Below are 10,940 nucleotides of genomic sequence, written 5' to 3'. Positions count from 1 at the left end.
AGGAGGGGGAGGTCCGGCAGGGAGGAAGCCCAGGGTGGGGCTTGGGACCCCGGGGAGCCTCAGGGGCCCCAAGAGAAGGTTTCAGAACCCCCCTGGAATCTGTGGTTGGCAGGGGGGTCAGAGGTCAGTCTTGGCCCTTCGTTGTTGGGCAGACATACACCAGACTCGTGGGAACACTACTCAGTGGGTGCCTGGGTTTAAAGCCTGAGCTGGGTGCTGGGGTGCGGGGTTTCTGGGGCTGAATGGCCAGAGAATTGGGTGAAAGCTGTTTATCTTTGAGAAATATAAATGGGTATTCGGCTCCTGGGGAGCTTACTTATCCTATTTTGGTTTAAATTTTAAATCTTTAAATTTAAATTTAAAATTCCCTTAGAAACCCTCCTCAGCCTCTCCTGGCGCCATCTCTCGGGTCTGGGTCTGAGCCCGTGCTCCCGCCCCGGTGCCCCTCCTGGGCCGTGGGGGTCCCTGTCTGACACAGCAGGCACGGCCCCTTCCACCCCAGGTCTGTCCTCGGTGTGGACTGCACACCCAGCCCGCTGTCCTGCGCTATTGGAACGTGGCTTTCATTCTCCGCAGCTTGTCCTGAATCTTCTTGGAGTGCTTTTCGCTGGCCACCTGGTGGGCACCAGCCCTGCTGTCCTCGGCCAGAATGGAGATGTCCGCCCCGCTGAATCGGGCGATTCTCTGCCTGAGGTGGGACTGCAGCTTGGGGTCGGGGGCGAACGTGTAGGGGTTCTCCTGGAACGCGTGGACCTGGCTCGCCACCTTGGCGATGTTTCTTTGTTGGGGGAAGAAACGAAACGTGAGTTTGCACAAGTCACGGGGGCAGTGTCTGTAGCCGCTGGGTTCCCAGGCTGCTGTCAGGCACTGTCCCAACCAGGCCGCATCAAAGTCCAGACTCAGAGGGACCAGTCCGCCCTGGACCCTGAGGAGGCCTGACCGGTCTCCACCTGACTGCCGTGTGGATGATGAAGTGGGGGGAGAGGATAGAGTGGGGTGAGAGGTCGTGGGGGGAGGGCCTCCCTGGAGACAGGGTGGCACTGTCCTGAAGGGCAGTGCGGGCCTGGGGCGCTGCGGGGGGACGTGGGCCTGGAGCTCCTAAGGAGCGGCCGGTCCCAGGGTGGGCTTCCGAGGCCAAAAGGAGCCACGATCGCCTTTGGCTGGGAGTGTCTGAGTCCCTGGCAGGGTCGTGGTGGGGGTCGCCACCAACAGCCCCCCAGTCTGCTCCTCCCAGGTGGGTCCGCAGGTGTGCCGGGCAGTTGAACGGTGGGGACTGACTATGAATCCTCCGGACAGCTCTACGGAGGGGCCCCAAGGGGGACAGCAGAGGCAGGGAGAGAGGGCAGATGTGGCTCGGGGGGTCAGGGAGGGTGGTCGCACAGAGGTGGCATTCTGGGTGCACCTGGATCTCCCAGTAGGAAGGGAGGTCACGGCAACCTTGGGGCCGCGTTTGGGGCCGTGGACGCTGGACTGTGCGAATCGTTTACCCCTTGTCTGTGGAGAAGGAGGTGGCTGGAGGTCACCCAGGGGAGAGGGTGTGGAGGCCTGGGCTGGGGTGAGGGCTGCGTAAGGGGCAAGGCGGCCCAGGTCTCAGAGGAACAGGAGAGATGGGGGCGGCCCCTCACCTGGCTTGCTCACCTGTGGGCCCCTCACCTGGTTTGTTTCACCTGTGGGCCCCCTCACTTGGCTTGCTCACCTTTGGGCCCCTTACCTGGCTTGTTCTAGCTGTTGGGTCCCCCACCTGGCTTGTTGCAACTGTGGGCCCTTCACCTGGCTTATTCACCTGTGGATCCCTCACCTGGTTTGTTTTACCTGTGGGCCCCTCACCTGAGCTTGCTCCACCTGTGGGCCCCGTTGGTCATGGTGAAGCCCCCTGTCTCCAGCTGCTGGATGTGCATGGCCAGGAGGTGGGCCGAGGGCAGGGTGGGCTGGGCCCTGAAGCGCCGTCCTTCCATCAGACACAGGCTGTCGCTCTTCAGGAAGACCTGGGGCCCAGCCAGGGGCGTGGGCGGGGGGTGGGGGGGACGGACAGGTGAGAGGTCAGCCCAGGTGCCCGGCAGGGGCCGGCTCAGCCCGGCCAGTCCCAGCTGGCGCCTGTGTTCCTGCTGCACGGGGGCTACGGCACCCCGAGTTATCAGCCAGTCCAGGGCGCTGCGGCACCCCGGTTTATCAGCCAGTCCGAAGTGTACCTTGGCTCTTGGGCTGGGGAGAGTCCAGGTGTCTAAAGCTTGCGGACACAGAAGGAACACTGACCCCCACCGGAAAGCCGTGCGCTTCCTGCTGCTGGTGGCAAATTCCTCTCCAGAAAAGAGCCAGGTGACCCCACTGCCCAAATTAGACTGGGAGCCTGGCTGGCCGGCCGCAGAGACCCCTGGGTGTGGTGGCAACCGAGGACACACAACAGTCCCCCCACCGGCGCGCGCTGTGTCTGGGGCCGGCTGCAGGCCGCTCCCGCCTCCTCAGTCTGGGAAATGCCCCTCATCCAGAGGGCGTGTCCTCGTTTAGGATCTCATGAGGGGCAGCCAGGAGGCAGGTAGGTCGGCCAAGCTCAGGCAGGGCCTCAGGGCACCTGCACCCCAGGCTGGAATCACGGCCCTGGAGCAACCCTGCCACCTCTGCCCAGGTGAGCGGCTGAGGCCCCAGGGGAGATGATGGGGGGTCTGTGAGGTGGGTGCCACGATGCAGGATCTGCCAGGCGATCCCCCCCTCCCCCGGGACGTGAGCTGCCCAGGAGCTCACGCAAAGGGGTACCTCCACGGCTTTCAGCTCCTCCATGACCTCTGCTATCTTTGCGGGTAGAATTCTCCAGGCCTAAAATAAAAGCACAGGTGAAACTCCTACAGCCCTGTCTGTGCCCACTGCGTGGCTGCAGCTGGGCCCCCCCGGGTGACTCACAGGGGACTGTCGCACGGCCGGGTGCTCCAGGCCGCCCAGGATCTGCATGGCTGTTGCGAAGTTCCTCTGCTCGTAGCAAGACTTCGCGATCAGCAGAAATTTGGAGAGCAGGTTCACCTGCAGCTGAAACCAGAGAACAAGACGCTCAGCGTTCTCCTTCTCAGACGAGGGACCGGGGCACAGGGGCCAGCGTCAGGGTGCAGGGCGGTGCGCCCACCTCCGTGCAGGGGAGGGCGTCGGGGGCCCAGAAAACCAAGGCACAAAGGTGTGCAAAGTCCATCTCACTTCTCTCCCGGGACAAATCTCTGCTCAGGACAAATGGGGGGAGCGGGAAGGGCACCCCCGCTCGGGGAGATGGAGCTGAGGTGTCCAGAGGCAAATGGGGAGCCGATTTCAGCTTGTCGTCCGCCCAGCCGAGTCCACGGCGGGACGGGGTTGCAGCGCCTCGGGGGCCGCTGGTCGGCAGGGCAGATTCACCGGATTTGATGGGAACACCCCACAGCAGCCCCTGCTACCCCAGTGGGATTCTCCTCTCCAAGCAGACCTGAGGGGCCTGGCTCACGGCCCCACAGTTAGCGCGTGGATTTTACACAGTTCCAGCAACTTCCAGAAGGTTCTGGAGAATTCAGCTGACCCCTCATTTCAGAGCTGCCTCACCCTGTGGACTGTTGCCACGGCCAGGGACATCCTTCAGGTGGGAACATCGCCTGCGGGTCCCAACCAGACACCCTTCTCCTGGGCTTGACCCTTGTCTGGGTCACAGGACGGGCCCTGGGGGTCACTCAGCACCGTTGCCTCCCAGCTGTCTGGCTCGAGTGCCTCTTAAAGGATCTTGAAAAACATCTACCCACTCCTGCTTCTTACGTTGACACCTCATTATTTTCTTCACAGGTTCAGATGGATGCGAAGTAGGCGATTTCCAGCCCGTCCAGGCAGAGCTGTCCTCTCACTGCTGAGCCTCGTACCGGTCAGGTCACACAGTGGGTCTGCTCTTGTGACCGGCGTCCCGCCCTCCAGGCTCAGCCGTCGTGGCCTGTGTCCCCATCTGGTTCCCTCATAGGGCTGAATATTTTCACAGGGTGGGTGATGCACCACGTTGCTCATCCATTCGTGCATCGACGGATGTGAGGTTGCTTCCTTCTCTTGGCTGTCGTGTTCCGTCACTTTTACACCTGTCTGATGAAGCCAGGTCCCACCATTATTCATCTACAAAAAGGGAAGCTTTTCTTGAAGGTGAGAAACTTTGTTTCCTTTTCTCCTTGACCTTGTGTTTCCACTGTCTCGCCCCGCCCCCCGCCACCCCGGGATGTGATCTGGAAGGAATGCACTGTTACCACTGAGGGCTTTTACTAGTCTTCCGTTACATTCTCCGGCTCAAAATTTGAGTTTTGACAAATTTTTCTGAGAGCAGAGTTTACAAATGTAGAAGTCAGTCTCCGGGTTGTGCCGACAGCATAGTGAGGGACGCCCAATATGTGGAACAGCATGTCAGAACTTGATCAGCGTGTTTGCCGAAGGTGCCCACGTGGCTCCCTGAGGACTCCGGGCACTTTCTCCCCTCGGTCCCTGCGCTGTCCTGTCCCTGCTGAGGCGGAACTGCCCCGTGAACAGTCCTCCCTCCGACCTCTGCTCACAGGGACGGGGGAGCCGTTCACGCAATGGGGAGAGTTTGGTCACTGCAACAGTGGTTCCTTCCCGCCAGGCGCTGACCTCGGGTGCATCCCAGGCGGGTCTGAAGACCGTTCCGTCCTGCGGCCTGGGGACGCTCGCGCCCCTTTGTGGTGACCTGTGGGTGGGGCAGCTGCAGAGGCTCTGGGGTGAGGACTCCCTGGTAGCCAAGGTCCCCTAGGAAGCCCGAGCACCCAGGCCTCGTGTGATGCCCCTGATAGGAAGCTGCACTTTGATGTCTCTCATGATAACGTCGTGGATTGGAACAAACCGGGTGGGGGAGGGGGCCAGGCCACATCCTGGCAGAAGTGAGGACGGGTCAGTCTGTCAGCTGCTAAACCCTTAAAGAAAATTCTCCCGAAAAGGGGAAAGAGTGGAAAACTCGGCATTTGTTCATGGGCCTTGGGGTTGCCCCTAGGGGCTTGGGGGACACAGAGGAAACTAGAAAAGGAAAGACACAGCGCAGAGGCTCCTACTGCCGGAACGGGCACGTCCGGGCTTCACCATCTCTCGGGGAGTTGGTGGCCACGGTGGGCTCTGGGGCAGCTCCTGGGACAGAACAGGGTCCCCCACCCCGAGCTCCCCCTTCGTGCTCAGCCCACTCCAGCGGCTCATGCCCAGGGAGCTGATGCTTTGGGCCTGGGAGGTGGTGGGCGTGCACCCGCGGGAAGGGGCCGTGTGACATAGCGGGAGCCCTGTGGTCCCCACCGGTTCTTCCACGTGGTCACGTCCTACAGGCAGGACCCTGTGACCCCCGCCTGCGTCTGGCCTCCGGCGGAAGGACGTCCGAGGCCTTGGCAGCAGTGTGCTTGCTGGGCACACTCTGGGGCACTAGGCCCACCCGCTGCCCCTCCTGCCTGGGTGGGACCTGAGGGAGGTGCTGGCCCTGAAGCAGGTGGGTCGGTCCAGGCCGAGGCCTGTGGGACCCAGAGGAGCCTCACCTTGATGGGACCACTGACCAGTGTTTCATTTGTTCCACAAACTGGCCGAGGACACACATGCACCCGTGCTGTTGTGACAGTGGCCATGAGAGCTCAGGCCAGCCGGCCAGTTCCCAGCCCTGGGTCACGACCGAGGCAGGAGGAGTGTGGGAGCACGCGGGGGCTGCGTTAGTGTGTGTGTGACGCCGCGTCCAGCTGTGAGCGGCGGTGTGCCTGCGTGAGGTCTGCGTGTCCGCGCCGCGGGGACAGGCCTGGGTGGGCCTGGAGCCCCCGTGCACCCCCAGCAGAGGGGGTCTCCCAGGGAGGTGCCCTTGCTGCCAGCAGCCCCGACTCTGTGCTGGGGCCAGAGCTGAGGGCACCGACCTTGGAGGTGTGGCTGGTCACGATTTCGGCGGCCACCCAGGTGCTGACGTCGTCTGCGCTTCTCAGAAGCTGTAACAGGTACGTGTCCTGGACGTAGTTGGGCAGAAATAAGCTGCAGGTTTCGGCCGACAGAGACCCAGAGGAGCTGGCTCTGCAAGAGACGCAGGCGCACGTCCCAGCCAGGCCCCGGCGTGGCGCCCGGCCCAGGAGGCTGGCGGGACGGGCCCTGCGAGGCGGGGGTCCAGCCGAGCACCGCAGGCGTTGCCCTTGCGCTGGGCGTGTCCAGGAGACGCTTGGGTGAGGCCCCAAGATCCTCCGGCCAGCCCTGCATCCCAGACTTCTGACAGCCACGCTGGACACTCACTTGGGGACAGCCACACTTTTGTCCGTGACGCCCAGGGCCCGAGAGTTTAAGAAGTGGACGGGGTGGCACTTGTGAAACAACTCCTGCCAGGGACAAGGACACAAAGGTCAGGCAGCGCCGGGGCCTGAGGGGGGACGGGGGGCACCTGGAGTCACAGGGCTGGGCCCCCAGGGACTCTGCACGGCCACCCAGACAACAGTGGCGGGGGTGGGGGAGGGGTCGCTGGGTTCCTGTCCCTGCTGTCACCTGCCAAGTGATGGGGACCCAGGATGCCTGGGGGCCTGGGAAGGGGCAGCTGGGGGCTGGGCGCCCAGTTCCAGGAGGGAGGGCCTAGCACATGTGGCTCCCCGCCCGGCCCTGCGGGCCGGGTGCCCTCCAGCACGCGGGGTGTGTGTGTGTGTGCCCTGTGGGACCTCGTGGGGCCTGTGCACCTGGCGCTCTCTTGCTGAGGGCCTTCAGCGCCCACCCCCTCACCTGCTGCAACAGCGTCAGCTGGCTGAAGAGCTGGTGGGTGCTGTACTCGGTCAGGAAGTCGGGCCCCTTCTCGCTGGCCCTGGCATAGGGGCCATAGAAGTCCTCGAAGAAGCAGGGCTTGGGCAGGGCGGATGCGATGCTGTACTGGCGCTCCTTGTGGTGGGGCAGCGCCAGCCCGTTGCCCCGGGATAGCCGCCAGGGGAAGCTCTGCAGGGCAGGAAGACCAAGCCCCGGAGGGTCCCCTCCAGGTTAGGGCAGGGTGGGGGGGTGGGCCCAGGCCCAGGACCTCGCAGCCTGGCTCAGCTAGAGCCACATGGCAAATCCCTCCCGCCCGCAGCCGTGCTGGGTCGAGGACGCCTGTCCTGGTCATTTCATGGATGGGGCTGTCTGCATGCATCACAGTGAGGTTCCCTCAACCCTGCTCCCGTACCAGGCCATGTCCCGGCCCCGCCTTGGCCCCAGAGTCAGGGAGGCGGGGTGCTCTGAGCCCCTGGCTGGCCCTCTGCTGTCCTTGTCCAGGGCCAGGGGGCAGGAAGTGCCAGGCCCAGAGGGCTGGTGCCCAGGACCGGCAACACGGGGGGGCGCGTGCACGTTTGTGCATGTGTGCCTGTCCGTGTGTGTGTGTACCAGGGCACGTGTGTGTGTGCACATGAGCACAAGAGTGTGTGTGCCTGCGTAGGCGGTGTTCCCACGCCAGCTCCCCGGGAAAGGCCGCACCTTCCGGGAGACGCCGTCCTCTGAGAGCCTCTTCCACAGGGCGTTGAGGGGCCTGGCGGTGTCCCCCGCCTCCTTGGGGTCCTGCAGGTCTGCGCTGCGTGGGGTGCCCTCAGCCCGCCGCTCGGTGCCCACCTCCAGGAGGCTCAACAGGGGCTCTGCGGAGCCGTCCAAGGGCAGGATCTGGGCAGAAGCACGCGGGGTCGCCCGCTGCTCCAGAGGGGCGGTGGCCCCGCTCCCCGAGCCGCGCCCTCACCTGGGAGGCGAGGTAGTCCTGGAGCCTCCCCAGGAGCCCAGCGTCCCTCCTGAAGTCCACGGCGAAGCAGTCCTCCAGCCAGGCCTGCAGGAGGCAGAAGCTGCGCCTGTAGATCTTGGAGGAGGTGGAGGTGGGATCCTGGTGGGCCCTGGGGACAGATGGAGGCCTGAGCCACGCAGGTCACCCCGCTCCCGCCTGGCGTCGCACCCAAGCCAGTGGGTGCGTGGGGGTCTGAGTGCTGGGGTCTGAGCGTGGCTCTGTCTTTGTGGCACTTCAGCCCCACCGAGCCCGCCCACCTGGTGCCCGTCCTGGAGCCCCTGCCACCCTCGCAGATGGCACCCAGGGGCTGGAAGGTGTCCCGAGAGGCACGGCGGGAGCCCTGCTCTGCGTGTGGGGAAGCAGGGGGCTGGGGTCTCCCGTGAGTCCCTCCCCTCCCAGGGCTCCTGGCCTGGGCTTGTGCGGAGTCTGGGGGGCGAGGACAGGCCAGCTCAGAGGGCCAGAGCGCGTCCAGCACTGCCCACCACCCCTTCCCTTGTTGACCCCACCTGCCGGCTGAGGCCCGTGGGACCCTCCCTGCCCCCCAGCTGCCCTCCCCCAGCCCACGGGCCTGGCGCTCACCGTCTTCCCACGTATCCCAGCCCCCGCCCTCCGCCTCCCCCTCCCCAGCCGCCGGCCCCTCCTGACACTCCTGCCCCTTTCCCGCGGCCCGTCTGCACCCCGCTCCCCTTCTCTGCCCTCGCCTGGGCCTCCCCGGGGGCTCTGGCTCTGGCTTCATCCTTGTCAGGGTTGGCGTTTACCTGGACAAGGTGCTGCTGATGCGGTCCAGCAGGAAGTGCAGGAAGTCGTGGGGGCTGCAGAAGTACCGGAAGGTGTACAGGAACTGCTGCACGTAGCCCTCCAGGAAGGCGTCGCTGTGGGGAGGGGGCAGTCAGCCGCCAGGACACGGCCTGGCTCCCCCAGCCCTGCGGTCCCGGGGTGCGTGCACACGGGCGCGTGTGCGCGTGAGCCCCTTGCCAGGACGGAGGCCGGCCAGCAGGAGCGCCGCTCAGAAGTAACGGGGGGAGCAGTGGTCACGTTAGAAATTCCTGGATGTTGCGAGTCTGAGGACTTTGGTAACACCCGTTTTTAAGGCCCTCACTGTGTCTTCTTTTAGAAACGATTCAGAAAGCTGAGCCAGAGCAGTGGCCCAGCCCCAGCCGGAAATCACTGGGTTAGGAAACAGGCAGCTGAGGGCGGGAGGGTCCTCGCCCCTTGGGGAGGGTCCCCCACCTCTGGGTGCACCAGGGAGCCAGGGGAGCGAGAAGGAGGTGGGGGTCCAGGAACGAGGGAGCCTCTGCCTGGGACATTGCAGCCTGGCTCAGGCTGGAGACTAGGCAGCCCGGGTTCAGCATCCCGCAGAGGGGACACCCGCGGGGTGTGCAGGGATGAGCCCACGCCCCCTCGGAGATGCTGTGCTCACACAGGACGCGCAGCACGCCCTGTGATACCGGTGCGCACGCACGCGCGCGCTCTCGTCTCCTGGAAAGCACAGTGCTTGTGGCGGCGTGTGACATCCCACGTTGCAGAAGAGGCCGGAGTCTGAGGGGCAGCCTGGGGCCCCGCCAGCAGGAGCCCCAGTCAGCCCACCTCGGGGGAACGGGCCGGGGAGCAGGGAGAGTCAGCTGCCCCGGGAGGGTCCCCGCTCCCCACTGGCTGCCAAGAGCCAGCAGTCTGAGGTCACCACAGCCTCCAGCCCAAAGACCCCAGGGGCTCCGACGTGGTGTCATGAGTCCCTAAAAGTCAACACTGGGGTGAGGCCTCCACCATCGTCTGGGAGGACGTCTGTACCCAGCCCTGATGGGGGCCGGGTCCTGGAGGAGGCCGCCCTGTGCCTGACAACCAGGTGGAGCTGGCGGGACAGACGCAGGGATGGCAGGGTTGGGTGTGGCCCAGGGGCCCCTGTGACCCTGGACGGAGGGGCCTGGCCCTTCCTGCGGTAGGTGAGCCCGCGCACCTGCATTATTAGGGGATCCCGTGAGCCTAAGCCCCGCTGATGCCCGGAAACGCTGCAGAGAGCTGGCTGGGGCCAACCTCACCACAGCCCCGGGGAGCCCAACGTTAACTATGGGGTGTCTGACTTAGGAAAGCGGATGGGGTCCAGGTGCCCCTGAGGCTCCCGGCTGCGTTCAGATTCAGAAGCCCACCGGGCTGTTAGTCACAGCGGCCGCATTCCTGGGCTCTCCTTCAAAGCGCCCCCTGCACACCTGACCCAGACGCCCAGGTCCACAGATGCGGGTCCAGTAGGGCCCGTGGCTCTGAAGCCACTCAGCCAAGGACCTAGAGGCCAGTGGGAGCCAACACAAGGTGACTTAAAGGGAACTTTCTAGATAAAAAAAGTGCAAACCCGTCTCAGATGAGGGCAGGCGAGAGTTCTCACTTCTTTCACCCCCTGTCCCGCACCTCGGGGCCTATTTGTTTCCTCCCTGCTTTTGTCTCCGAAGGCCTGGGGGGCACAGAGACGCCCTCCCTCCCTGCTGCACCTGGAATAGAGGTAGGCCATGAGCCCCAGCGGTGTGCCAGCCTGCAGGACGCGGGCCTTCCTCTGCCGGCCGCCATGCGGGCGCTTGCTGGCGTTGTAGAAGATGAGGGAAGAAGACTCATCCAGGGGGCTGAAGTCCAGTGTGTCGCAGGGGGCGGCCGCGATGTTCACGATCACAGGCAGGGCACAGGTCTCCAGGCCCCACCGCTCCGCGTACATGACCTGGGGCGCAAGTCAGCACTGTCGGGCTGACCTGCTGCCAGGTCACCCCGCCCCTGACCCGGGGGGCAGGGTGGCCTCTCGTGGTGGGGGGGGTATGTTTTCACAGGGACCGATTTCCAAGGTTTTAGCGGGAGGAGCCCTGTGAGTGCCAGGCCTCTGGAGGGAGGGGAGCGGGGGCCTTGCCTGTAGGTACTTCTTGACCAGCCCGAGGAACTGCACCTTGGACCTCATCTCTTCCAGCTGCCCTTTCAGTTTGGACAACATGGTCTTCACCTCGGAGCCTGAGGGCGGGCAGAGTCAGCCCAAAGCGGCCCCCAACCCCGGCCCCGGCCCACGTCCAGCGAGGCTACCTTTGTTCCGCTTCTCCTTCTGTAAGAGCTTCTGGTAGAACTTAAGGGTTTTCCGGAAGTTTCTCTTCTCTATCACGAGCTGCTGCTCCAGCTCCTGGAGAGGAAAGAGCCATGCGCCCCAGGTGCCTGCCCCTCGGTAGTTCAGGGGAGGCAGGTTTGCGCCCCAGGTGCCCGC

The 10,940-nt window shown here is 64.5% G+C and overlaps 1 protein-coding gene across 2 annotated transcripts in view; it reads right to left on the bottom strand.

Annotated features, from left to right (window-relative positions):
• Window positions 1-371: 371 nt before the first annotated feature.
• KNDC1 (kinase non-catalytic C-lobe domain containing 1) overlaps window positions 372-10,940 on the bottom strand; it is a 56,698-nt gene continuing 46,129 nt past the window's right edge. The window contains exons 19-31 of one of the 2 annotated variants that reach the window (XM_029201225.1): window positions 10,766-10,859; window positions 10,599-10,696; window positions 10,195-10,415; window positions 8,473-8,586; window positions 7,676-7,823; window positions 7,423-7,602; window positions 6,706-6,912; window positions 6,232-6,314; window positions 5,868-6,018; window positions 2,896-3,018; window positions 2,752-2,811; window positions 1,828-1,985; window positions 372-778 (exon numbers count right to left, since the gene is read on the bottom strand). In XM_029201225.1, the coding sequence (XP_029057058.1) occupies window positions 547-778; window positions 1,828-1,985; window positions 2,752-2,811; window positions 2,896-3,018; window positions 5,868-6,018; window positions 6,232-6,314; window positions 6,706-6,912; window positions 7,423-7,602; window positions 7,676-7,823; window positions 8,473-8,586; window positions 10,195-10,415; window positions 10,599-10,696; window positions 10,766-10,859 (1,869 nt within the window). In that variant the 3' untranslated portion in view covers window positions 372-546. Of the gene's footprint in view, window positions 779-1,827; window positions 1,986-2,751; window positions 2,812-2,895; window positions 3,019-5,867; window positions 6,019-6,231; window positions 6,315-6,705; window positions 6,913-7,422; window positions 7,603-7,675; window positions 7,824-8,472; window positions 8,587-10,194; window positions 10,416-10,598; window positions 10,697-10,765; window positions 10,860-10,940 lie in introns of those variants that run through there. The other variant, XR_003790567.1, reaches the window with a different exon arrangement.

Source organism: Monodon monoceros, unplaced genomic scaffold (genome assembly GCF_005190385.1).
Source record: "Monodon monoceros isolate NGI ecotype Baffin Bay Population unplaced genomic scaffold, NGI_Narwhal_1 Super_Scaffold_4, whole genome shotgun sequence".
In the NCBI taxonomy this organism is placed as follows: domain Eukaryota; kingdom Metazoa; phylum Chordata; class Mammalia; order Artiodactyla; family Monodontidae; genus Monodon; species Monodon monoceros.
The sequence above is the reverse complement of the archived record's forward strand: the minus strand, read 5'-3'. Positions and strand labels throughout refer to the sequence as shown.